The sequence below is a fragment of the Actinia tenebrosa genome, unplaced genomic scaffold, assembly GCF_029948245.1.
Source record: "Actinia tenebrosa isolate PJP-AT-01 unplaced genomic scaffold, QUT_ActTen_1.0 PGA_scaffold1__47_contigs__length_23844297, whole genome shotgun sequence".
NCBI lineage: Eukaryota > Metazoa > Cnidaria > Anthozoa > Actiniaria > Actiniidae > Actinia > Actinia tenebrosa.
Window position 1 is genome coordinate 7287921 of NW_028292578.1, and position 27500 is coordinate 7315420.

The 27500-nt window shown below is 38.8% G+C and overlaps 2 protein-coding genes across 8 annotated transcripts in view; one reads left to right on the plus strand and one right to left on the minus strand.

The window, feature by feature from the left end:
- Nucleotides 1–15017, plus strand: LOC116296209 (eukaryotic translation initiation factor 3 subunit C). Its single transcript, XM_031704202.2, has 28 exons — nt 1–160; nt 520–585; nt 2011–2087; nt 2279–2391; nt 2674–2724; nt 2809–2883; nt 2994–3033; nt 3220–3314; nt 3491–3618; nt 3818–3920; nt 4447–4542; nt 4656–4725; nt 4832–4931; nt 5429–5525; nt 5933–6051; nt 6395–6518; nt 7178–7525; nt 8106–8231; nt 8514–8579; nt 8908–8995; nt 9876–9959; nt 10190–10287; nt 10748–10797; nt 11789–11854; nt 12402–12489; nt 13228–13320; nt 13708–13792; nt 14332–15017. The coding sequence occupies exons 1-28, from the start codon at nt 66–68 to the stop codon at nt 14376–14378; spliced, it is 2688 nt and encodes an 895-aa protein (XP_031560062.2). The 5' UTR covers nt 1–65; the 3' UTR covers nt 14379–15017.
- The window catches only part of LOC116296221 (uncharacterized), a 15929-nt gene continuing 3415 nt past the window's right edge, over nt 14987–27500 (minus strand). For 2 of the 7 annotated variants that reach the window (XM_089032785.1, XM_089032783.1), the window contains exons 5-12: nt 27105–27296; nt 25322–25385; nt 24023–24174; nt 22341–22395; nt 21615–21634; nt 20416–20482; nt 19870–19921; nt 14987–15367 (exon numbers count right to left, since the gene is read on the minus strand). In XM_089032785.1, coding sequence (XP_088888911.1) covers nt 19887–19921; nt 20416–20482; nt 21615–21634; nt 22341–22395; nt 24023–24174; nt 25322–25385; nt 27105–27296 — 585 coding nt within the window. In that variant the 3' untranslated portion in view covers nt 14987–15367; nt 19870–19886. Of the gene's footprint in view, nt 15449–19869; nt 19922–20415; nt 20483–21614; nt 21635–22340; nt 22396–24022; nt 24175–25321; nt 25386–27104; nt 27297–27500 lie in introns of those variants that run through there. The other 5 variants (XM_089032787.1, XM_089032784.1, XM_089032786.1 and 2 more) reach the window with 5 other exon arrangements.

Below are 27500 nucleotides of genomic sequence, written 5' to 3' on the forward strand. Positions count from 1 at the left end.
TCGACAAGGCACGTGCGCCATCTTTGATTCTCGTCCTCGAAGAAGGAGAAAAAATCAGATCAAAAATGTCGCGTTTTTTCGCTGCTAGTTCAGGCAGTGAGAGTGATACAAGTGAAGATGAACAGCCAGTAGTTGTTAAACAAGCTCCCGTCACCTCTAGGTTTGTGTTTGTCTTTATTTTACGATTAAAGTCGTAACTTGATTTTAGGAAACCCTCCCTCGTGGCTGGGCTCTGGATTTCTGACGTGTCTTTAGTGAGAATTTCTGAAGTTGAATTTTTTATTCATTGAAGATATGAGAAACACATTCAAGCATTTTTTTTGCTGGTTTTAACAGATTAGGGTTCAAATGGTAGAAATAGTTATTTCTAAATCTAATGGAACTGTCTAAAACCGGCTTTTTGTCTGCTTGCTTTCGCTTGCTTCTTCTGGTTGAAACCCATATTAAAGTAAGAAGTTCATGGTAAAGAAATTAAAAGGGGAGTTTGCACTTATTTTGTATTTTTATTATCATCAATAGAGCATTTGTATTCAGTGATGATGAAGAAGAAACAAAGAGAGTGGTTATAAGTAAAAAAGACAAAAGGTACACCTACATGCACCAATATACTAGTGTACATTGATCATATAAGAATTTTTTCCCTACTAGCAGGGTCTTTCCTCTTTTTCTCCCTTCATTTGGGCGGGGAGGAGAGAGGCTCTGCCGATGTAGAGCGTTTCCTTTGATACACCGCCATCCACGATCGTGGACAAATGAAACCAGTTTTAAAACCAGTTATTAACCTGGTACATGTAGTGCGCATGAGTAAATGTTACACACCATGGCACCAAGCGTCGCTTGATGAGAGCAGCTGTCAAAATCATGACAGCATTGCTAAGTTACGCCACGCAGGCGCAACAAGTATAATGTCCTACATCGGCAGAGTCTATTTTTCTCATTCCACCAAAACAAAAGGAAAATAGGCTCTGCTAGCAGGGAAGAATATTTTATATTGATTGGAAAATCCTACATTAGTGCGAAAAGTTCATGGTATCTTCACTGTTAGCACAGAATTAATGACATCCATTAAAGCAATTTGATCATGCTTGTCAAGGTCTAGCAATTTATACCATGATCTTTTCACAATAATACTAAATCTGGCCATCTACCGATAAGCGTTTCACTGATAGTAAAGTTATAAGTATGATGATTGCAATGTAGTAGTAGAGTATTCTTGATGATAATGCAAGCCAGCTACACATGATGCCACTGTTGTTCACATGACGTTGAGGTTGGTGTAGAAAGAGGTTTGTTAAGCCACTTCCATACCAATGTGTTTTTGAAACATGCATTGAAAGCTTTGTGTCAACACAAGCCTTTTCCCTCAATCTGAAATAATGCAATCAACAGATGTGCCGGTGTGAATGACATCATAAACATTTTCAAAAGCATCTGTTTTTGGTACAGTATAGGCCATTAACGGGGAAATGACCTTAGTGTATGGAATATATACTGCCGATATGCTTTTGATATATTGATGATTGTTAAGGTTATAGTGGTCATTATGCATTCCAGTGGATCCTAAATGATTCGTACTATCATTGTAGGGGGGATAGTGAATGCTATATTAAAAGGAATGACTGGCTTGAAATACATTGTGCATGACCATATCATGGCATTGTGCAATAAGCACTGCATTCTACAGTAACATATTTGATGCTTAAAGTCTACCTTGTGTTATCCATTGAGAACTCCTTTAAAGTTCATTATGACAGTCATATATATGGGTTATTTAGTTGGTGGTGATGTTATATGGTTGGTGGTGATGTTATATGGTTGGTGGTGATATTATATGGTTGGTGGTGATGTTATATGGTTGTTGGTGATGCTGATAATGGTTTTAGTCGTAACGATGATGAAAATGATGATGATGAAAATAGAGATGATGATTGTAGAATGTTTGTAGAAGATATGATGATGATGTTGGTGCTGGTGCTTGTATCTTATAAGCTGATTTGTCTTTGTTTCAAGGTTTGATGAGCTCAAAAATGTTATCAAGCAACTCAAAAACCACAAAAAGATTAAAGACATGTCCAAAGTTTTCTCAGGTAAGCAAACTGGTTCTTTAAAACAATTATATTCCTTGTGTATATTAAAAAGAATTACTTCTTACTATTTCTCCCATTTTGTTTTAATTTTCCTACTACTACTCGCATTTTGTTTCCATTTTCCCTTTTCCTACTTTCTCCCACCTCAGAGCATTCTGCATGCTTATTGAAAATTCAACCTTTTATTCCAGAGTTTGAAAACCTTGGTAAAGCTTACAATAAAGCTAAGGGTGTCGTAGATAAGGAAGGAATACCACTGTTCTACATTCGCTGCTTGGCTGATCTTGAAACCTTCGTTAAAGTGGTATGGTGATTTGAATAGGGTAGCTCACTCAGAAATTTGTGTATTTTTTAAAATGATGCTATGAACAAATGCTGTATACAACAGTGTACTAGTTAAAACATTGTAATTAGTACTTTACTTTTGCAAGAGTATTCAAGAAATAATTGTCTTAAGCAGAAATGTTACTCCTTATAATTTTCATTGTACTAATAATATTGTCCTGGTACATCATTGAATGGTTTTTTTCTGCATTAAATTATTCTTGGTGACATTAAAAAGATAAGTACATATTATTTTATTCAGAATTGGGAAGACACAGAAGCAAGGAAAAAGCTTAGCAAAGTAAATGCTAAGGTAAACAAGCTTGTAGAGCACTCAATAGAGTACATAATATATATGAGAATTGCTAACTTAATTTCTGTATATTGTGATTATTAGTCATTGTCAACTCTGCGTCAGAAGCTCAAAAAATTCAACAAGGAATTTGAAACAGAAATTGAAAAATACAGGGAGGTAATATACAATTTTCAATTTTGACATATTTTACTAGGCCGTGTTCCTTGGAACTTTTCTGGCAATAAAAGTGTCATAAAGTTAAAGCAGTATTATTATTTATTTGTCAGAATCCTGTTTTGTCTGGAGAATCAGAAAAGGAGGAATCAGGTTTGTAGCGTGGAATAGATAGACCCCTTGCATGTGACATCAAAGCAGCTCAATTTGGAGGACAAAACAAAATGAATTTCAGTCTCCTCCAAATTGAGCTGCATTCTGAAGTGCTGCAAGTGGCTTATTTGAGGCTTCCAATTACATTTATCCACTCTTGATGTTAATCTGTTTCATTTTTTACAGAGTCTGAATCAGAGGAATCTGGCAAAGATGAGCCTAAAATGATATCCAGTGATTTGTTAAAAAAGAAAGCTGCTGAGAAAAAGGTGGCAAAACAGGTATGAAATTCTTTTTTTATTGACGGTTAAGGAACTCTGTATGAATACTGCTTTTCAATTTGCTTAGTAGATGTATACTATTTTGTATAATTCGGCATATAAGCCCTAGGCTCGTCATTAACCAAGTCACACTTTTTTTTTCTTATCAAGTCACGCTTTTTTCCCTTATCAAACAGAGTGGAGAAGCAAGTGACTCCGATGAGTCTTCTATAGACTGGGATGAGAGTGAAGAAGAGTCTTCAAGCGAGAGTTCAATGGATGAAAGAGCTCCTATGGAACTGACAGCCAGTATGTTCTTGAAAAAGTAAGCCGCAACAACCACAACTACTAATGTTATACACATTATAAGCCAGTATCATAAAGTACTAAAGTAGTCTATGTTAATCTGCCTTAATCCTGACTTGGGTTGCAATCAGCTAGTACTGGGAACCATGCAATGCTCAGCATCGTGTTGTGAGTTTTAATAAATATTTAGGAAACCTTTTTCTTGATTGAATTAACAGAGAAAAAACTGCTGGAGAAAAGAAAGTCAAGAAAATTAAGAAAGCTCCCAGGATCGTAGAGAAAGAGGATAATGAGGGATGGATAGAGGTCAAAGGCTTGACAGTAAGTGAAGGAAATGATCCATCTGGAAATCCTGGGTTAAGGTTTTACCCAAATGATACCAAGCTCTGTACCATCCTCTTGGCTGATTTAGGTTACAGCTAATCATTTGAACATACAATATCTGGCATTGAAACTTGTCTTGAATACACCTGGTCCTCTCAAATGCTCACATTGACTGGTCAGATATTGATCAATCAGATATCAGCTGGTCATCACTTCCAGCCATTACTTTAGGTCTGGATAACTGATGGATTGAAATAGAGTTTAGTGCGTTGGGTTTTGTGTAGGGAGGGGAGGGGATAGTATGGTATGGTGGTATGGTATGGTAATCTTTATTTATACAAAATAGTCTCTTCATTTATACATAAATATACATGTATAAAATGATCTTCCAGAGAGTTGTGTTCAATATAAAATGGAAAAACAAAAAGATGCTGTAAAACCTTGAATGATGGGAGATTTTGATTACCAAAACCTTGAGAAAGCTTATCAGCTTTTTTATGAGTTTGATTCTTACTTCTTATAGGACAAGGCCAAGCATCTTTTCCCAAAAGATACAGAGATTACTCATCCTGTAGTTCTTAAGAAACTTCATGAAATCTTAGCAGCAAGAGGAAAGAAGGTAAGCAATGCAAATTTGTCTCTCTTTTTATACCCTACACGTCCTCTTTCTTGCCTATCATAGGTCAAGGACATGTAAAAATCGCCTAATGGACAATTGTTTTGTCTTACCAGGGAACTGATAGAACTGAACAAATTGGTTTCCTAAAGGAACTACGAAGAATTGCCAGTGGAGCTGATCTTGGTAATTTTACATCACTGCATTAATTTCATGATCAAAAAATCAGCACTGATTATCCAGTCATAAGGTCTTCTTTATTATTAACAAAATTCTTGTTCTATTGTTATAGGTGAAGCAATGACAGTCAAGTTAACATTCAACGTTATATCATCCATATTTGACTACAATCCTAATGTAGCAACCTGTATGAAGGCTGAGATGTGGGGAGAGTAAGTGTGCTGGGGTTAAAACATTAAATAAGGAGGGTGATACTTAAATGATTGCCATGATGTTGATACTGATGAACATGGCTGTGATGTTGATGCCAAAGATCATCGATGATGATATTCTGGTGGTGGTGGGGGTTGAGGAAAAAACTAGGTCAAGTTGGCATTGCAGTGCATTGTGGAACTGCTTAGGGAACATTATACTTCCAAGATGCAGGGACAGATCCAGTGGTGGTTAAAATAGGTGACTATTTACCCCCTTTTGCTAAGATTCTGCTCAACCTTCTCAACATATAATTAGTAACAGTCACCCCCTTTTCCTCAAATTCCTGGTAAAACCTTTGTAATAGTCACCCCCCTTCTAAAATTCCAGCATCCCCCAGTCTTAATCTTCCGAATGGCTAATAGATAGAGAAAGAGGATGATGCCAAGTATGTTCAATGATAATAGTATTTTACGTCAATAATTGATAACCTTTTTTCCCTTATCTTCTTATGCAGGTGCCTAAAGGAGATCAGTGATCTGTTGACTATACTAGAGAATAATCCAAATATATTAGTTGGAGAAAATATTCTGGAAGAGAATGAAACATTTGATGTAAGAGAAGTTACTTTTCCTATTTCATGCCACCTGTCATTTCCTAGAGTGTTATTACTTTGCTTATCATTTGTGCATGAGAATAAAGACAAATGAATATAGATACAACAGAACCAAAGAATATTATTTTCAAGAGAATGACATGTGGTCAGAAATGGAAAAAATAATGCACTTGGTGAAAAGTCCTATTCATTCTGCATTCCAGTGGATCCTAAATGATCTGTACTATCATCTTAGGGGGGATAGTGAATGCTACATTACAAGGAATGACTGGCTTAAAATACATTGTACGTGACTTTATCATGGCATTGTGCAATAAGCACTGCATTCTACATTCTATATCAATATAACTTTTAACTTGTTTTGAATCTGTCTCAATCATTTACAAATCAAATTTCCTTCCAAAGAAACCAGAGACAGTACAGAAAGTACGTGGTTGTGTATTAACAGTGATAGAAAGAATGGATGCCGAATACGTCAAAATGCTGCAGGGCTGTGACTGTCATTCTACTGAATATGTTGACAGGTAGAAAAACTGAATTGTTTGTGAATTATATTTTTACAGTGTGACTTTTGCTATGGTGCCCACCCTAACACTTTTTTTGCTTGTTAGTCAATCAGGAATCTTTCCTTTGAATAGCATCATGATTTTTCCCTTGCCAATGAATATGGACTGGCTCGGACTAAACAAATGTTCCTGCTCTCTAATTAGCTATAATAAAATTTGGGTTGCCATGGTGGCCTTTAATTAACATAATTAAAGTGTGCAATGAATCCTGGTAGTGGTAGTATGAAACTGCTGCTGTAACACAGACGGTCTATGGGAATTAGCAATGGTTTTATCTTCTTTTCTATCTGCTTTCTGTTAGGCTCAAGGATGAAAAGCAAGTGTGTGTACTGATTGAACGTCTTCAAAGCTACCTGGAAAAGAAAGGCTCCAGGGAAGAACTCTGTAGAGTATATCTGTTAAGAATAGAGCATTTGTATTACAAGGTATGCTAGTTACACTTCACTTGTTAATGCTAATTTTACTTTATACACGTACATGTGGTTATGTTCCTCTGGTTTCAAATTCTCTGTTGCTCAGGGTTAGCCTTTTTGTGTAGAATATACACGTGTTGCTAGCAGAGTCTATTCTCTTTCTCTCCCTTCTTTTAGGCAGGGAGAAGGGAGACTCTGCCGATGTAGAGTGTTTCCTTTGCTACACCGCCGTCCATGGCAATTTTAAAACCGGTTTTTGACCTGGTACATGTAGTGCTCATGAGCAACATAATTTAACACACCATGGCACCATTATGAGAGCGGCTGTCAAAATCATGACAACGTTGCTAAGTTACTCTACACAGGCGCGACAAGTATAATGTCCTACATCGGCAGAGTCTTTTTTCTCACTCCACCAAAATGAAAAGAAAATAGGCTCTGCTAACAGGGAATGTGTTCTAGTGAAGATTATCGAAATGTAAAACTTTTGATACTTGACCAAAATATTGACATAGAATTAGTATACTTGCTCACCTGGTATTTCATTAGAATATTGTCTGAAAATCATTTCACACATTTTTGCACACTTCAAACAAAAATTAGTGTGCTTGCTAATCTCTACGAAACATTGGTTTGTAATTTAAAAATATATATTGTGTGTTTTGGTCTAGATTGATGCCGACATGATTGTGAAACCCAATTCAAAAGCAGACAACAAGGAAAGTGAAGAAGGAAAAGAAACTAATGAAGAAAATGAAGCAAAAGAGGAAAAAGAAGCTAAAGAGGAAAAGGAGAACCAAGAAAAATCAAAGGAAACAAATAAAGAGAATTCTGCTGAAACCATGGCTTATCTTTGTAAATATATCTACTCCAAGGATACTTCTGACCGCATTAGAACCCGCGCAATGCTCTGTCACATATTTCATCATGCTCTCCATGATCGCTGGTACGAAGCAAGGGATTTAATGCTCATGTCACATTTACAGGAAACAATTCAACACTCTGACATCCCAACACAGGTATATGAAACCAGGATGTAATAATTTGTGTTTAGGAAATCAAGGGTGGTGTAGTGGTGTCCCATTTTTTGTCCCTCCATGAAACCCAAAGAGTTTAATTCCAATTTGATCTATGAGTTATCCATGCCCTGAATTTGATAAGCCCAGAAGTTGTTTCAGGGTTTGGTCTATGAGTTAGCCATGCCCTGACTTAGATCAGCCCAGAGGTTGTTTCTGGGTTTGATCTGTGAATTATCCATGCCCTGACTTAAATGAGCCCTGAGCTGTGACCCAACTTTAGATTAGCCCAGAGGTTGTTTTAAGCTTCAATAAAAAATATTTAAGTTAATTATGTAACAAGACTACTGTGAATGATGAGACATTATTCTCTTGATCAACCATGAAGGATCAAAATACAATTGTCTGAACTGATCACAGTAAAATACAGACCATGGAGACTGCCTTTTTGTTAACTACATGATGTTATGCAGATTAAATAACTGTATTCACTAAGCAGTCCAGTGGAGAATAAAAACCCTGTCCTCATGAAGAATTTTTTCAAAGAAAATAAGGATGTTAATGGGATTTCTTTGTCTTTCAGATCTTGTATAATCGTACGATGGTGCATTTAGGACTTTGTGCCTTCAGACACGGCATGATCAAAGATGCGCATAATGCTCTTCATGATGTTCAGTCTAGTGGACGTGCTAAGGAACTCCTTGCACAGGTAAGCAGTTTGTATAACCATTCATAGTTTTCATTTTAAACATTCCTTTCAATTAATATGGAAAAAAGATTGCTCAAACGTATCTGCTACAAGTTCAAAATATTATACCCATTTATAGTTTTCATCATAAACATATATTATATATCATAAGTAGAAGAAAGACTGAAAAGTTATTGAAACTTAAAACTTGTGTTCTTTATACTTAAATACTGTGTGATAAAGATAAAAATAATAGTAATAATCCTTAATGATTTATTGTATCTGCACATTTTTACCTTCAAGGGGCTTATGCAGCAGCGGCAGTATGAAAGAACTCCAGAACAAGAGAAGATTGAGAAAAGAAGACAGGTAATGTACATGTATACAACATAAAGTATATAATTTATAAATTCCCTCAAGGACATTTATCATACACATTAGTAGTTTTAGGGTCAAGCACACAGTGCAAGCATTTGGTGCAAGCATTTGATACACCTTGCACATGTCCTCCTCTGTAAGCACACAACATTGTAAAAGTAGAATGAAGTTTCAACATAACTTGCAACACTGCTAACAACCATGCAGTGTTCTTAGCCAATAAATTTAAATATTTTTTCTACTATTGTTCAGAACTCGATAGCTTTCTTTAATTCATTTTTGTTGGTTGATTGATTGATTGAATTATTGATATATTTAGGTTCCATTTCACATGCATATTAACCTGGAACTACTTGAATGTGTGTACTTGACATCAGCCATGCTCATTGAGGTCCCTTACATGGCAGGTAATGATATTAATACGTTTAATATGTATGTAATATATACAGTATGAGTGGCCATGTTGTATCCGATATACAAACTCGAGGCGTAGCCAAGAGTTTGTATATTGGATACAACACGGAAACGAATACTGTAGATTACTTATCAAACGTCTAGGTTAGCTCCTTTGTGTTTCACTAAAATTTTCAAAATTAAAGTGAATCTGGCCAAGAAAATCCTTCTTAAAGTTTATGCAAATGAACAGGATTCTGTATCAGATTTACAAAACTCTTCACGGTCGTGATTTCTGTTGTGCTTTCCTCATGAATTATTAATGAGTTTTAAAAAATGTCAAATAAATGGATGAAAAAGGGGGAATGATAGAATGAAAGAAAGAATGAATGAATAGGTAGGTGTACAATAACAAAATTTGTTTTGGTTGTTATTTAATTCGGCATCCAGAAATCTAATGGACAATCCAACAAAGCAAAGCGACAAATCCTATTGTTCAAATGGTTGGCACACTAACATCACAATTCACAATGTTTATGAACATTACGTACACCCATAATCAGATGGTTGGTTAACTAAGGAATGAATGAGTAATACATACATGAATATTTCATATCTGGGTTTTCCAGTTTTTCTCTCTACATAAAATTTTTGTTTGCATGATTTCATCGTTTGACTCCCACTACCAAGATGCTTCGTAAATTTTCTTTCTTTTTTAAAATTGTATTCCCTCATGAGAATAGTAAGACAATGGGTGCTAATGAACTGAACAAAAGAAAGTGTGCAAGGGAGTCTGGTAGTAGAGGTCTATTCAATCTGTCATTCAGCCCAGAGGTTGTTTCTGGGACACAACAATCTCTTTATGATAATCATTATTTTTATATTGTGTTTTAGCCCATGCTCATGATCTCCGAAGACGTATCATCAGTAAAAGCTTCCATTATCAGCTACGACTAAGTGAAAAACAAGCTCTTGTTGGTAAGTTAACTAAACCAGTAACTAAAATTAAAAAATACAAACTGCCTTCCTTAGGATACGGCAGCCAGATTCTTTGACAGGTATGCTACTAAGTCCAAACATTTTTTTACTGGATACACAGCAGCTTTGTCTCCTGTGGTTGGTTTATTTGATTGCCATGTCCTTTAACGATTACCATGAATGATGTGAAATATAAGTATTAAATTATTATTAATGATCATTATTATCAGGTCCACCGGAGAGTATGAGAGAACATGTTGTGGCGGCATCTAAAGCTATGATGACAGGAGACTGGAAGAAATGTAGAGACTACATCATGGCTGTCAAGGTATGGAACGCCACCCTTAGGAATTCCTAACAGTTGCATTATGTCTATAGGAAGACCCATAGACTATAGTCCCCTTCAGAGCTCCTTGCACCATCTTGAAAGGTAGCTGGCCTTTGCATTGAAATGAGTTGAAGGGTGAGCTTGCAGTGATAGAGACCTGTGAATAATAATAATAAGTCCAAGTTGTTAAAAAAGGTCTCTATCATTGCAAGCTCACTGTTTATGTCCCTTCGAAGCAAAGGCATGGCTACCTTTCAAGATGGTGCAGGGAACTGTGAAAGGGACTATTACTTAGACGACTGACCTGGTGCATTGTGGTCTACCTTGGGAAACAACATCTTTCGTTCATCATGCCCCAAGTTAGACTACAATAAATCACGTTTATCACATGTCTTAGAGCCTACCATAGAAATTTCTCTCCAAATTAACTTCACTTGTATTGAAAATTTGTGTATTTTAGGTTTGGAAATTATTCAGCAGACCAGAACAAGTCAGAGAAATGCTATTGAGGTATGTAAACTGATTAAAGTGTTATGTAGGTTTTCTATCACCCTCTATGGGGCAACTTTTATTAAGTATACATTAAATGCTGACATGGTTTCATGATGGCCATGTTCTAGGGTACGGGCATGACATTTCTTGAGAAGGACAGGCATCAAAAGAGAGAGACCTATTAAACTCTGCTCACATGTAATGCCGAGTCCAGGAATCCACCCTGGACATAAGAAGTTAGAGGCATACAGTACTACCTCTGAGCCATCCAAATACTGTACCTATATGTGTTAAGCTCATGTTTGTGTTACAAGTAAAAACCACTAGCCACAAGTGTCAATCATACTTCTCTGTGTGTCTGTTACCCAGAGATGACTTTCACATGTGGTATATCAAGTGTCTTGTTTCACTGTCTGTCAACTCTTGTATTAAGATGTTGTCATGTCATGACTTATGAACTAGACATGTATTCCCTGAGAGTTGGGCCCATAAACTCATTCTATGAGTCCTTAGTTTGGGAATATACAGTACATCTGATTAACATCAAGTACACAATTGCCCTAATTCAGTATGACGTCACATCATAACAATTTTCAACAATCTATTGTTTAAACGCAAAGGATCATGGTCGTAGGCCGGGGTCAAATCAACACAAATTCAATGAAAATTGTTCTAAAACCTGTATCAATCCACGAAGAGAAGTAGAATAGCCAGCAAATTCTCAGAATATTTTTTAGTACATATTAACACATATTATATCCGAACCAGGCCATTTTAGATTAAACTGTTTTGCTAGGAGCAAATTTTGTTGAATTTTCTATTGGATTTGGCGATTCTATCCCCCACATAAACAAGCAGTGACGTCATAGTGAATTACGTCAATTACTTCATAGGTATATCTCCTATGAAATATATTTTTATAGTTTTGCTTTCATTTCTGTTTTATACTTACAAAATAAAATTTATGCTATTTTCAAAAGTGTGACATTGTTTGATTGTTGTTGTTTAGGAAACTCCAAGAAGAGAGCTTGAGAACATACTTGTTTACATACAGTAGTGTGTATGACTCTCTCAGGTCAGTAAACAAATTCTTCTTGTCTGAATTTGCTGTGCTGATTGATTGTTGTTAAAGTTGCCAACCACAACTCTACTGGACAATCCCATAAAGCAAAGTTACAAAGTCTATATTACTATCATCACCATGGTGATATTCAAGGACGGATCCAGCTAAAATTTTAGGGGGGGGGGGGGGGGGGCTAATTGAGTTTCTTACATCAACACAACGAAAAACGATAAAAAAAGGATCTAATTCTTCAGTTTTGTTTTGCTTTGTTTTTCTGCTGAAGGGGGGCTGCAGCCCCTCTTTGCCCCCGCTCCCCCGGATCTGCCCTTGATATTTGTACTAACTCTTTCCACATCCTCAGATATCTATTATTGGTCCATTTTTCTTTTTTATCTCTTGATGTATAAAATCATCAGTTTAAAGGTCTACTTATTTCTCATGGGACAATTCAGTTCACTTGAAGTGAAAGAAAATTGTTTTTTTTATGTATTATTTTGTTATTACTGTATATTTATAGTTATTGGAGTTTATATTCTGTTTTTTCTATCTCTCCCACTAGTCTTCATACCCTGGCAGACATGTTTGAACTACCATCAGGAGTGGTCCATAGCACCATCAGCAAGATGATCATCAATGAAGAACTACAGGTTTGTGTCATCCCCTTAAGTATTATTACTTTGTTTACTAGATATTCTTTCTCTCAATAGGATGACAAGGGGGACAAAAGGAGGGGCAAAGGCTGGGTCTGTAACCCTCTTCAGTCATATATAGTTTTATTTGATCTAAGTAATGGATTAACAGTAAAATAAGCAGTTACTTAAGTCAAGCAAAATTCGTTCAAGCCCGCCTTTTATTTTAGGCTGGATCTGCCCCTGAGATGGGTTAAAAGCATAGCCAGGTATTGGGTTACCTATGATCTGATCCACAAGGCCATAACTGCCTTGGTCCCCCAAAGCCTGTAACAATTTGTCCATAATATAGACTCAAAGGTGTATTCTGACTTATAAACATTCTAACAATGAAAACTACCAATGAGATATCTGGTGAGAACCCAAACTATACCAGAATGCTGTGTGTTTGCCTGGCTATGATGGGAAATAGTCAACGAAGAGAGCCTGACATGATGAGAAAACTTTACTCCTGATCAAATGTGGAGGATAAAATGAAACTACAATTCTCTGATACAGGCTTTGATGTTGAAATCATGCTTGCTTTGCCATATTGTCCTCATAGCTTGCCAAAATCATGGCATTGGTTACAAGTTACCTGGGATTTAGAATATTGAAAGGAAGCATATCTTCATACCTGAGAAAGATGTCATGCACTAAGCTCTGAATCAGCTGTAATGTGCTCATTTGAATCAATCATGTTTGTTAATATGATAGGCGTCGTGGGATGAGCCAACACAGACACTAGTAATGCACCATGGAGCAGAACCAACATTGGTACAAAACCTTGCCATACAGCTAGCAGAGAAGGTAGGTCACTAACATTACAACCAACAACCAACAGTTCTAGATTCATTTGCAATAACCACCACTCATAAATCTCATTTCATTTTTCAAGCCTGATATGATGAGAATTTTTACTCCTGATGAAACGTGGAGGGTAAAATGAAACTACAATTCTCTGATACAGGTTCCCTCCCTCAATTCATTCGTTCATTTATTCATTCATTCCTCCCCTTCCATTTTTTCTTTCTTCCTTCCTTCCTTCCTTTTTTCTGTCCTTCCATTCATTCATTTATTTCTATCTTCCTTTCTTGCTTCGTTCATTCAGATCAATGAAAGATTTTGTTTCATACATAAATATTTGGTATCATTACCAGTTTTCGTATATGTAATTCTACTCTCTCTTATTACCAGGTTGGAACTCTTGTCGAAAATAATGAGCGTATTTATGATCAAAAACATGGTGGTGGCGGATTCTTTCAGTACAAAGACAGACAAGGTATCCTCCTTGAATTCATTCTGAGTGCCTTAGAGCTTTTCTGAGATAGCAAACATAGTGCATAGTTGTCTAGCTTGGGTACAAACATCTTTTGTTCATCGTGCTAATATGGTGTTGTTTGTACCGAAGCTAGATCACAATGCATCCTGTTTATCCAGCACATCCATAAACCATTACCTTTACCCCTCCACCTTATGCACACCTCGTTTATCATCATACAAAAACTATACGAGTTTTTCTTTAATGTTTCTTCATGAAAATCCAAGTTTCTTTGAATGGGAGGTAGTATAGATACAAGATGTTTAAGGTGTTATTCGCTGACCAACACGCATCACTTAATGAACTTCAAAAACTCAAATGTCAATTTTTGCTGCAAGAACGGATATTTTATCTGAAACGAGGGTCTTTTAGTTTATACGAGAAATAGCATGCGATATTGATATAGGCCTCGCAAAGAAAGACAACATACTCAAGGGAAATGGGAAAACACTTTTGACAGTGTTTTTGTCATGTTTGACAGTGTTTTGATTGTTTTCCAGGAGGAGACAGACGGTATCGTAATCGTAATCAGCAGCAGAATTACTAACATCATCCACACATGTATACCGACTTTACGAGATCACAGACAACGACTCTACTCGCATCCCAAGAACTCAACTATGCATCTTGGTGTTTACAGCAATCAAGATGGATCAGTCTTCTTTCTTTCTGTTTCTGTGGAGCTCATAAAGCATGGTTCTCTTAGTGCGAAGTCTTCAAACGACATCGTATGCCAAAACATGCATCAAGATTGATTACCATCTTGTGTTGACTTTAAAAGTTAAACATTCTTAATTTTAAGTAGATTATGAATTGATTCCACGTAAATCCAAATGCGTCCTAGATTTGAGTGATGCAAAAAAGTGACCCTCTTCCCAACTGTTAACCTATCTTTCCCTTATAAAATAGTTTTTCCCTCAAGATACAGAGCAGTGACCAGGGCTTGTAGTGACCTTAGTAGCGTGCGTACTCCTCTCCATTTTATCCCAGTAAATATGGGAAAGGGTGTTGGAGGCTGTTCACAGACTATAAGCTAAGAGACTTGGGCTGTATTCATTTTATGATTGAGTTGATATCAACACGTGACTAGTGTTTAATAACAATAACCTTTTTGCGTCTTGTTACGGAGATAGATGTTACCACAAATCAATAAACTGCTATAATCGATAGATTTTATTGGACTAAACCAGAATTACATCATTGTTTGTCTGTATTTAATTAGTGGAGTCCTGACTTGTAGGATGAGAATAAATCAAACACAATGCTACCGATATACAAGTATTAGTTTTAACTGAGAAAATACTAGCTTAGTAATAACATCTACAAATGGTTAGACCTTGACCTGGCTCGCATCATCACTCAAAATAGCAGTCCCGTCTCTCCACACTATTTAAAGCTTTCATGAGATATAGTAATAGTCCTTCAAGACTGTGTTCATAGTCTAATTGTTCGACTGTACATAGTCGAACTATTTATGATCTGTAAATTTGGTTTTGTTACAACCCCTTGCATATCATGTATACACGTTTTAGAAGGCTGTGGAGATAGAAAATCAACGAGTTATAAATATGTCCCGTGAAATTACGAAACGAAAAGACAACATATGTCCAGGGGAAACTGAAAAAAAAAAAATGCACTAATTAGTAAGTTTAGTAGACTTGGACCTACAACACTTTGCTCTATTTTGTGAAAATTTCTAAGTTTTATAACGGATATATGTTATTGCTCTGCACCACCACGTGATAGCAGCCAAGCAGCAGTAAGGGGGACTCGCGGTCACCATTTGGGATTGCCCGGGAATTACCCGTGTTTACGCACTAGCGTCCCCCGCGGGAATTACTCGTGTCCCGTTATGTGTTGCGCGAAGATTCCCTTACTGCTGCTATGTTTGCGAAGGTTAAAATATTTGTGTCGCAAATGAGGGTTAGAAGAGTGTATGGATTGTCAGTGCCTCGACAACCATGTTTCGACTACCTTTTTTTCGTGTCCCAAAAGATGCCAATCCGTGTCCCAAAAGATGCCAATCCGTGTCCCAAAAGATGCCAATCCGTGTCCCAAAAGATATCTGGGACGCCTAGAAGAGTGTACGGATTGTTTTTCGTGTCCCAAAAGATGTGCGTTGTCCAACAAAGGCCACATTCGTAGTATTTGCTTCTCCCCCTATATATAGAGATGGACTCCCAAAAGACTATTTCAACAACATTGCAAGAGATGGGCATACGTGCGAAGAGTAGGCTGCTAGCACATTTGCTGCTGGACAATGCCCACGACGGAAACCTACTACCGGACATATCCAAATGCGACTACTTGCGTGGAAACGAAGGTACTACCAGTTTGCAGCCGCTAGGAGGATTGCCGCCATTCGTAGACGACGTATTCGTGTATGGGTTCGTCGCAGAACAAGACTTGTATGGGCGGGTTTGCAGAAATGCAAAGGCAATAGTCTCGAAGATATCCATTGCGGCCACGGAAGCCTTTGGAATGTTCCTATCGACCAACATGGCGCACACGTGTAGAAAAGGAAACATAGTAGACCGCGTAGCCCATTTGTCCAACAAGTGGAATGCTCTGCACGGCGAACATGCAGCCACATTCGTAGCCAAAGTAGACACCTCCGAGTTGCCCATAGAAGCCGTAGAGAAAGGCATTGCCAAGTTCTCCACCTTGCTACAAGCACACGGATATGGCATCTATTCCGTCGACTACACGCAGGATTTCTCTGGTACTTTGGATAGAGCTGCATTGGTGCGCCGCCTGCGGCAAATGGGCTACAAAGAACAAGGAGAAGCTGGTTGGCGCGAAGGTACCATACTGGACAACACGCACTCGGTGGGCGAACACGTTTGCACCTGGCTGGAAAAGGGCAAACGGACGAAGATATACAACAAGATAGTATCCAACTTCGAAGCCGGAGAAGTGCAAAACCCCGTAGGTGCAAAGTTGGCAGAGTACGTGGATTGTCCGAACGACCACCTGCGTAGAACATTCCTGCATCCAGACGTGCAGAAGAGAGGATGTACGCGCGTGGAAATATCCATCTACAGCAGAGATTTCTCCAAAGAACACACCAATGCCATTGCGGAAACCATAGCACCGCTAGAAGACATATTTGTGGTGCAGCCACCCAAAAACATGTGGTTGGCACTTGCCGAACATTTGGACAGATGTTTGTGTATTTGCTGCGAAGAGACAAAAGAAATCTTCCTAGCTTGGTACTGCCATGTGGGAACAGGAAGAATAGCCGGTGTGCGCGTGCGGGGCAACGAAAAGTGGGAGCAGTGCGTACTTTGGACCATAGCAGAGTTTGGCCTGCGCAGATGCCCCATATTTCGCATAGACGTGCAAGAATTGGATCCAGTGGAAATAGCCCCGCTGCGATGCTACACGAAGGACTCCCCGACGGTGCTGGCAGAATCCAAGTTCCCCACCCGCGTGCATGCGAATGCTCCTACCATCGCAGACTTTCTCCCAACTACGGAACACGCGGAGTGGATATGGCGTACGAAGAAGGCACAGCGCTTGGGAGTAGAAAAAAGCCCATTCGGCATTTTAGAAGTGCCTACGGACCGCAGGATCTCCTTCCTATCCAAAAGAAGACGACAGCAGCGCTTGGAAGACATACGGGACGATTTGGAAGGCGACGAGTGGGTCGAAGCCACGAAAAGATACCACGCAGAACTGTCGGAACAAAAGCAGAACATCCTGCGGCAAAAAGAAGCAGACAGGCGAAAGATAGAAGAAGAGTTGGAAAAGCACAAAAAGCTGTTGGATAGGACTCGCCGACGCAGCGGCAAGCTGTGCGAGTTGCTGTTCGAAACACATACGAAGGTACACCGCATGCAAGAAATTCCCCCGGGCGACTACAAAATACTAGGATACGCAGAACCAAGGAACAAAGACCCCGATTGGCCCGCCAAAGGGCACCGCGTAGTCCTACGCAGCGGCAAGGAAGCGTCGGTGGCTTGGGCTACGGCTGCAATGTTGGATGCATTCGCGGCAGGAAAGTTCGAAAGCGGCTACGTGCATACAGCGGTGCCGGGGGAGGAAATATTGTTGGAGTGGCAGAACAACGCAGCCACGATATTCGTACCGGAAGGCCCCGGCTTGGACACCTACCACGAATTGGCGGCAAAGATAGACTATGCAATACCCAAAAATCCATCCAGACTACTGGAAGTTCCAGCGCCGCCAAACAAAGAATGCGTGCAGGCGCTACGCATGCAGCCGGGCGAATACCAATGTTGGCGCTATGCAAAAACCACATACAGGGGCAAAGAAAGGACCATTCTGTTCCTGTCCAGCCGATGCTCCGAGTGCGTACTGGAGGGCTGCACCGCGGAACATGCAACCACGCCCGTCTGGGGACACTTCTTGGAGGCGCAAAAAATAGACTGGGCGCATATTTCGCCGCCTTTGTACTGCAAGATAGGCAGGGAAAAGACCACCGCCAACAAAAGAAAGGATAGATTGGTGCACGTGTCCACCTAGGACATTGCATAGATCTTTTTGGACCACAGCGGCCTTCCAAAGTAGGTCTTCGTATTTCGTGTTGTTTTGTTGTGGGATTGCTAACAAGCAACAAGAAATACGAAAACCTTTTTTTGGACTCTTTGCAAAGATAGGAATGTATTTTGGAACTCTTTGCACTACTCCATCTCCGGAATTCGAGAGCTTGGTTTTTTTGGTGGCTCCCTAGGCTTTGGCGGCTCTGGAATATATTTGTACACGACTTTGGGTTCTTGTCTGGCGGCCCAAACAAGCGCTCCAATACCCAAGACGGCGAATAGCACATTCCCAGCTATTTGCCAGTCTATTTTCGTGGATATCTCCTCTACTTCTTCGGACAAATCCTCTGCCTCGCTGGATAGGCTTTCCAAATCGCTCTCCGCCGCGGTTGGCAGCTGTTTCTCCAGATCGCCTATTCGCTCCAGCAATTCTTCCTTTGCTTTCTGCAGGTCGTCCAACACTATAGCAAAAGAATCCTGCACTTCCAAAAAATGTTTCTGCAGATCCGTAGTAGGCGGCTTCTCGGGTATTGCAACCTCTACACCATTCTCTCGCTCTATCCTGCGTATTTTGGGTATTCCTATACCATACTTTTTGGCTACTTTTTGCAGCCCCATACCATTCTTTCGGTCTTCCAAAAGGTCTGCGATCTCCTCTTCGGATAGTATCTTTGGCGTGGCCATATATATCTACAACCACATGTTTTTTGTGTCTAGACGCCTATGGATCCATAGGGTACCATATGGTAGATACCTGTTTGTCCACAGATATAGCATGTATTTGTACATAGCTACGGGTATAGCTGCATACATGCTGGGAAAACAACGGACAATACAAATACTTTTGGAAATCTTGGAAGGTCTCTACCGAGCGCAAAAAACGATAGGGGAAGTTCGCATACCAGGCCACGTGGCTACTTTGTTGCAACTACCACGGCGTCGATAGCCAACACGGCTACACACCTTTTGGAACACAAGAAAAGGTAGTCGATACGTCTTTTGGGACACGGATTGGCATCTTTTGGAACACGGATTGGCATCTTTTGGGACACGAAAAAAAGGTAGTCGAAACATGGTTGTCGAGGCACTGACAATCCATACACTTCTAATTGGTGAACTTTTTACATTCATGCATATATAAGACAAATATTCCCAACTTTCGCGCAACATATAACAGAACACGGGTAATTCCCGCGGGGGACGCTAGTGCGTAAACACGGGTAATTCCCGGGCAATCCCAAATGGTGACCGCGAGTCCCCCTTACTGCTGCTCAGCCATGACAGGAGGCACAACAATAGTCTTTTTTCCCCAGTGAAACTGAATTCTTTCTCGTGTAAATCAGAATGTCATGGCTGCCATCGTGATGGTGCAAAGCCTCTATTGCTCTGCACTTCGCTTTCCTTGCTCTTGTTCCCAGGCCTTGTCTGCCTCTTCATCCCTTATATGGTAATGTTTGACACTTATTGAAAAACAAGAAAATTAATGCTGGGGAGGGCTGAGCTGCTGTTGATGCTCCGGTTTGAGGTTCTTACCTATTTTGAGACCATATCTACTTCATCTGTTTACTTTCATCAATGTGTGCTTCTGAAATTGAAGGCAGTTGAACAATGAATGTGAGCCGGTGTATGGTCTTTACACTTTAAGACTTCGCTTTTAAGGTAATAACACGCGATGGGGGGCATAGCATGCCCCCTCCTCCGCGAGTAACGTTCCGGTTTCATACTGAAGAAATCATGGGGTAAGAGGAACTATCCCTCTGTCCATGGAACATCAATTCAAAAAGCTTCGAATCTGTGGTTGGCGGTGAACGGGTCGTGTGCGTACGTTTTGGGCTTCATTCCTGGACCCCGCCCTACAGGGTTTTTTTTCCTTCTCATTCTTATGTGCGAGCGATTTTTTCCAGCTTCTCCAGTTTTTCTTTACAATAATATATTTCTAAATGCCATATATTTCTATCCGACATCGTATTAAACGCTAGCCGGCGTCTGACTCCCTACCGCATCAGTGATCGTCAAGAAGCGGCTGAACATCAGTGTATTGATATACCAAGTATTTAAGAACAACTTGCAGATACATACCATTGCTTGCTGCAGTTAAAGAACAGAACATGGTTTTGCAGCTGTCGTAAGTATTAGGTGGACTCTTCTGATAGGAAAAAAAACAAAACGAAATATTTTGATATTTTAAAAAACATTCATTGGGCTTCACTTTTTCCCCCTTAATGTTTAATCATATTTAAAGAAGATTTTTTTGTACACTGCAGTCCATCCATATTATATGTATTGTGGTGAATCATCTTGAAAACATTCACTCTAGTTCTCCAGCACTATAGTATGTATAGTTTTCTTCTTTTCGTTTTTCTCTTTCTTCGCGTAATTTTCTTGTCATTTATTCATAAAAATTAATTTACTTTGAACTTATCATTTTAATTTGAAAATGTAAAATATCATAGTAGTAGCCAACCGTTATAAAACTAAAGGCATGGATATGAATGTTATAGGTAAATGCTAGTGGTGCTTATTTCTCAGTTGTATTTCTTTAAATCTTTATATTACGAGGGTGACATAAATTAACCTTTCAGTTATCTAACTCCTCAAATGATGGTAATAATTATAATAATAATAAACTTTATTAATGTGTCATGTCGTTCTAGCTTATACAATACAAAATAAACTAATCTAAGAAAACACCATCCCCCGACCCTTAAAACAACCTATATGTGATATCAACACCTGTCTAATTTACGATGATATCCCACCCCCTACCCCTCTGTACTCCCCTATATTCGCTATACGGGTACGTGCCGCCAAACAGGGTATGGTTTTCAGCGTTGCTACTCTGGAACAGGGTATACAAAATTGCGCTCGCTCTGGAACAGGGTATCTGAAATCACGCTCTCTCCTCTCTGGAACAGGGTTTTCAGCAATCTTTCTCTGGAACAGGGTATGAATTTCAGCGATTTTCACTCTGGAACAGGGTCAGGGTACAGAGGGCTCAGCGGCACATCCCTACCCTAAACGGGCAAGAGTACCCCCCCCCCCCCCCCCCCCGGGCACCCCCCTGTGTTTACCCCTGAATTCCCTTTACAGTATTTCTACCTACCCCAGTTAAAACCCAATCTTTGAAAGAAAGAAGAAAAAAAACTTTAAACTGTAATTCTGTAAAAACTTTCCCCATTTAACTCAAGAAGATTTTATAAAAACAAAACATCATGGCATGGTGTGTGTGAGTGCGGCATGCATGTAGTGATAGATAGTATATAAATTGGACAACTTACATTATTTAATAGGAAATCACCTACATAAAAGAAAAAAGAAAATATTCTTAGTAAAATTAACCATAAAAACGAAAATTCCTAATTATGAATTTCGAATAATGTTTTTATATATTGATTTATTGAGGTTGGCACTGAGAATGAAGCTGCGCGCTCAAAAAAACAAAAGCAAAACGAAACGAAACAAAGGAAAACTAACAAAACACACACACACACACACACTATAATGTTATCTGGTCAACTGTTCTTCTCATTATTATATATATGGATATCAGTTGTATATAAACCTTCATACAGTCAATTCAAAAAATGTTGTCGTCGACCAACTTAAGCCTACGCGACTGGACCGAAAGGAACTCTGGGTAAAAATCATTGAAGCCGAGTTGACTCCATAATTTTATCTGACTAGTTATGCCTCATTTACAGCACGAACCTTCGTAGGCGAGCGGGAAGTGTTGAAGGAGACGTTTTTTTAATGCCTTCATATTTTCGAAATTGTGAACTGAATCATAACTACTTTGTTTTTCTTTCCCTAAACCGGAAGACAGCATTTGATGGATTGTTTCTCGCCATTATTATCTTGTTACTAGCGGGAACAATTTATTCAGAACGAATATTTAACCGCTTCAGTGGTTTTTACCCATATTCCTTTCGGTCCAGTCGCGTAGGCTTTAGCCGGTCGACCACAACGTTTTTTGAATTGACTGTATATCTGGTGGCGACCATTACTATCATTGCCATCACCATAAAGATCTCTGCCATTGTTGGGGGGCGGCTCCTCAGTCTGTTAATAAAACAGGCAAAAGAGTACTTCATTGACATTCTCGACTTTCACATCCCCATAATCCTTTGCGTTTTTGGGGGGTAACCAGAGGGTAAAAACGTAACCCACTTATTTTGCTGAAGGCTGATCAGACAATGTTGAAAATACCTTGTTTGGTATCCAAAGATAAAATGAAGAAGTAAAAAAAAAAAAAAGAAAAAGACAGAAGCTTGAATACGTTTAAGGTAAATTTTAAACATTTTTTCGTAAGTCAATACATTTTCTGTAAGACCAAAACTCTTCATGATCTGTACACGCAAAAATAACTTGGAATAAACTGATAATCAGTATTGTACAGATAAAAGCAGGTATAGTATAAATTCAATTAAGAAACCTTTCAATTTGGGACAGTTTTTTGATTGGTTACCCCCCAAAAACGCAAGGCATTATGGGGATGTGAAAGTCGAGAATTCGATCCCTCGTATACAATACACCTTATTCCTGGTGTGACAATGATTTCCCAATTCAGCGTGACAAACCTCAAGAGGAATCATTTTCTTTTGCTTTTACTCTTCGAAAAATTCATGAGTATCCCAAAGGATACGAAAGGAATAATGATGATATCCAGACGAGTTTCAAAACAATAGCTCTTCATTCCCCTTGAGGGTTGTCACGCTGAATTGGGAGAAAATTGTCACACCACGAATAAGTTGTGACTACAGGACCTGGTTGTACGAAGGGTGGATAGCGCTATCCGACGGATAAATCTTATCTCAAGCATGTTAAGGCTTGGTTTTTTAATGGATCGCTGAAAAACTATGTTTCTGCAATAACTCTATTAATTTTAAAGCTATGAAATTGAGTGTTGGCACTTAAGTCATAATTAGGTTTCTTGAAATTTTGAGGATGGTCATGTTGACTTCCGGTGGTCACGTGACCTTAAGGAGAGCAAAACAGAAAGTTCAAAATGGGCTGACGGTTTTTATGTGAATCGAAAACTTTTCAACGTGAAATTGTTAAGTACAATAATCTTAACAAGAACCTGTCCGGAATAGTTGAAAATCATTCTTAGTTAAGGCAAAAACTAAGAATATTCAATATTTTGACTCGGTCACGTGACCTGTTTTGTCAATTATCCCTTTAGCCAAAAGCGAAGGACACCTATTCCGGACAGATTCTTGTTAAGGTCAATGTACTTAACAACTTCAAATAAAAATATTTTCGATTCATATAAAAACCGCCAGCCCATTTTGAAATTTCTGTTTTGCTCTCCTTAAGGTCACGTGACCACCGGAAGTCGAAAAGACCATGCTTAAAATTTTAAGAAACCGAAATATCACTTTAGGTCCGAAACTCCATTTCAGAGGCTTAAGCTTAAACTAAATGTGTTTTTTCAACAAACCGGTAAAATCCCAAGCCTTAACATGCTTGAGTATCCAGTGGATAACGTAATTGGATACCAGCATCGACTTATCCACTGGATACGGATTTGTACGTCGGATAGTGCTATTCAGGCTTCGTACAACCAGGCCCTGATTTATTGTAAAGAATTTGATTCAAGGAATTCAGTTCATATACAGCTTTGATTTGATGTGGTGTTTCTGTCTGCCCATCCCCGCCCTTTCCCAGAGGCATGGCTAGTACTCACTCTAGTTCTTGTCCTAGATTTGTGTTTGACATAGATCAGGATTGCAACTAAAACGCACATTGAGGAAACCACGGAAATTATGACTCGAATAAATTTATGATCAGTTGAACGTGATGGGGCAGATGTGGCCTTCATAGGTGGGGCCTCCGTAGCTGGGGGAAAAATTGAGTAATAATAATGATGAGTTATAATAATAGTAATTAATTTAGAGTACAAATACAGAATATATAAATGAGGCTTGTTTCCAATTTGGCACACTACGCGTTCAACATTTATCGTTATTTTTAACACGATCACAATACAGTCAGCTATCAATTAGCATCATCATCATCAGCAGCATCATAGCACCACCATCATCATCACCATCGTCATCATTATCATCATAGCATCACCATCATCATCACCATCATCACCATCATCATCATCATAGCATCATAGCATCACCATCATCATCACCATCATCATCACCAACGTCATCATCATCATCATAGCATCACCATCATCATCATCATCACCACCGTCATCATCATCATAGCATCACCATCATCATCATCATTATCATCATCATCATCATCACCATCATCACCATCACCATCATCACCACCATCATCATCACCATCATTATCACCATCATCATCACCATCATCATCACCATCATCATCACCATCATCATCACCATCATCATCACCATCATCACCATCGTCATCATCATGATCATCATCATTTTAGCACTATTTAGTTTGCACTCTTTTATAGTTTGTACTTTCTATTATTATATGACCGTGAATCTTAGAGCCTGGACACTAGCAACTCGAGCAATCTGATTGGATAGATCGCATCGCGGACTGGTCTAGATTCTCCGGTATTAACCGGTCCGATCGCATATTAATCATTTTGTCCTTTTCAATGAAAAGTGGTCATATAATAAAACTCTTATCAACCGAGCTTGGTCGGTCTGTACGGGATAATCTTGACCTCGGTCGGGTACAGACCTCGCTGCGCTCGGTCTGTACATTCCGACCTCGGTCAAGATTATCCCGTACAGACCTCCCGCTCGGTTAATAAGATCTAATTATTATCGTTATCATTATCACTATTTACTATTATAGCCAATTTGCATATTCCAATAAAAAAGAAAACATGAAATGACGTGTTCAACTCGATAGCCTTGTTTTGATGTTTATCATTACCAGTCCTCTCACTATATTTTACACATATGAATATCTGGTGATGGTCAATTGTAAAGTTCCTTCATGCATCAGTGAATCAGTTAATATAAAGTCATAAACATATACCTACCTTGCGATGAGTCGCTCATGTTCGGACAGAAACAGGAATGCCTTATAATCAAGAGAATTGGCAACTACAAATATAACAATAAAGTGGTCAGTACATAGTACGGAATGACATGCGCTAGCAACACTGAAACAATCTCGTATCGAGAGCCTGCGTCTCTTCTGGCCTGCGTTGAAGGCGAGTGCTCTGGCATAATCCATTTTTTTGGCGCATGCGCAATTTTCCGGAAGTAAAATATTATCAATGAAAATCATGCATTCAAACAGATTTTTGTCTTTTTTTTTTTTTATTTCTATCAAAATAAAATCAGAAATCGGGAAGTTTTTTTAAAAATATATTTTCGGCGGCAAGTTTTTGAACGCATGCGCTCTTATACTGGAAGTCCAAGAAATCCTGGTCTCAAAAAAATGGATCATGCCAGCAGGCCAGAAGAAACGCAGGCTCTGAGTAGGAGATTGACACAGAAATGGCTAACTATTTCATGTGCATTTTAACCACTCAAAACCCATAGTAATAGACCGTTTGCCAAAATGTGAATTAAATCTTTGAGAGGCTGACACTGATCGAACATTACTCGCTTTCTGTTTATTTTCACAGACTGTTTTCATTTTCAACGATTTCTTAACTAAAACGAAAAAATTACAAAATAAACTTGGAAAAGAAAAAAGAAAAACTCGAAATAAAAAAATTGGAAAAAAAGTACACCTTGAGTGAGTGTTTAGGTCACCCATCCACGTACGAGCTTCGATCAACCGGACTTGACTCAGCGTCATTGAAGCCCAGTTTTTTTCCACTGGCCTACGGTTCCAGGTGAATCAGCATAACAATAGCCGTACGAACAATGCACCAGATAGACTAGACTTTTTAACAGTGTTTTTTCAAACGATTCCGTGCGTGACAGAGATGCAAGGGATTAGCCGATATGGTCTGGGGGCCGGCTGGTCTCTCCCCTGATGCTTCGGCTAGAACATTTTCTTGCGTAATTCGTACACCCAAGGGCAGAAGGATTTAATCGCCGTCAGGTCCGAAGTCCATACGCCGCCCCAGCTCTGCGGATGTCTCGGGGGTATGGCACAGTGGAATCGATTACTTTTTTAAATTTCTGTCGGTAGGTCCGAATCTCATTGTATCCAGATAATATTTTTCTTTTTTTAAGAAAATATATTATCATTAACTTGGCTATAGCTTTTTATAAAGAGTAACTACCTCATTCCTTTTTGCTCATATTCAGATTAGAATTAACAGTAAACTAAGCAATCTCAATCTCGATCGAAAAGAAAACAAGTGTATTTTCTTGATTAGAACTGACTCCTGGAAAGAGTTTACTGACGGACGGGAGCTTTAATTTTTGTTAATATGGTACTGCGACTACCGCATGTCTAGCCCTGCCATGCCTACTAAAATTTTGTGCAAGTTTTTTCCGTAAGTTTTAATCGATTAGAATTCGTTCTAGTTGAGAAATCGTCGAAAATTACGATTACCCCTTATTAACTGAAAAGCAGTTTTCCTTCCTTCCTTCCTTCCTTCCTTCCTTCCTTCCTTCCTTCCCTTCCTTCCTTCCTTCCCTTCCTTCCTTCCCTTTCTTTCTTCCTTCCTTCCCTTCCTTCCTTCCCTTCCTTCCTTCCTTCCTTCCTTCCTTCTTTACTTCTTTCCTTCCCTTCCCTTTCTTCCTTCCTTCCTTCCTTTTGTATTGGAACCTATTCTGACACAGCAGTTAACATATTTCAAAACTAAAACAAATAATTTTAAAAAAAGAGGGAGAGAATTATCTTCTGATATACAATACATTATCCTCCTCCAGCACAGACGTCAAGCTGATGTCATCGGTTGATAAACACTCAAAACTGATAACAGCTTTCACAGAGTCGCCTGACTGTTCTTTAATTCGCATAACAAAGCCTGTCGGTCTTGCGATAAACTCCACGTTATCGTTATAATACGCCAAAGGCTTGAGATCTTGACCTTCCTTCTTACATATCTAGGACGAAGAAAAGATCAAAATATAAAAGATAATAAGAAAACTAATTTGCCATAAATGTATATAAGACAACAAGTAACGTGTATGTGTTGTACACTAATTCTTTCATTATTTATCAATCTATTTTTACTTGTTATTGCTGCATTGTTATTGTTGCAGTCGACACATACTAAACTGATTATTGCTTCTGATACATCTGCTGTT

Bases quoted from the DNA above. Each gene is read 5' to 3' on its own strand.
- LOC116296209 (XM_031704202.2), top strand. From the start codon at position 66: ATGTCGCGTTTTTTCGCTGCTAGTTCAGGCAGTGAGAGTGATACAAGT. The intron at 2,392-2,673 runs GTATGGTGATTT...TATTTTATTCAG, and splicing joins TTGAAACCTTCGTTAAAGTG to AATTGGGAAGACACAGAAGC. The intron at 2,884-2,993 runs GTAATATACAAT...TTTATTTGTCAG, and splicing joins AAATTGAAAAATACAGGGAG to AATCCTGTTTTGTCTGGAGA.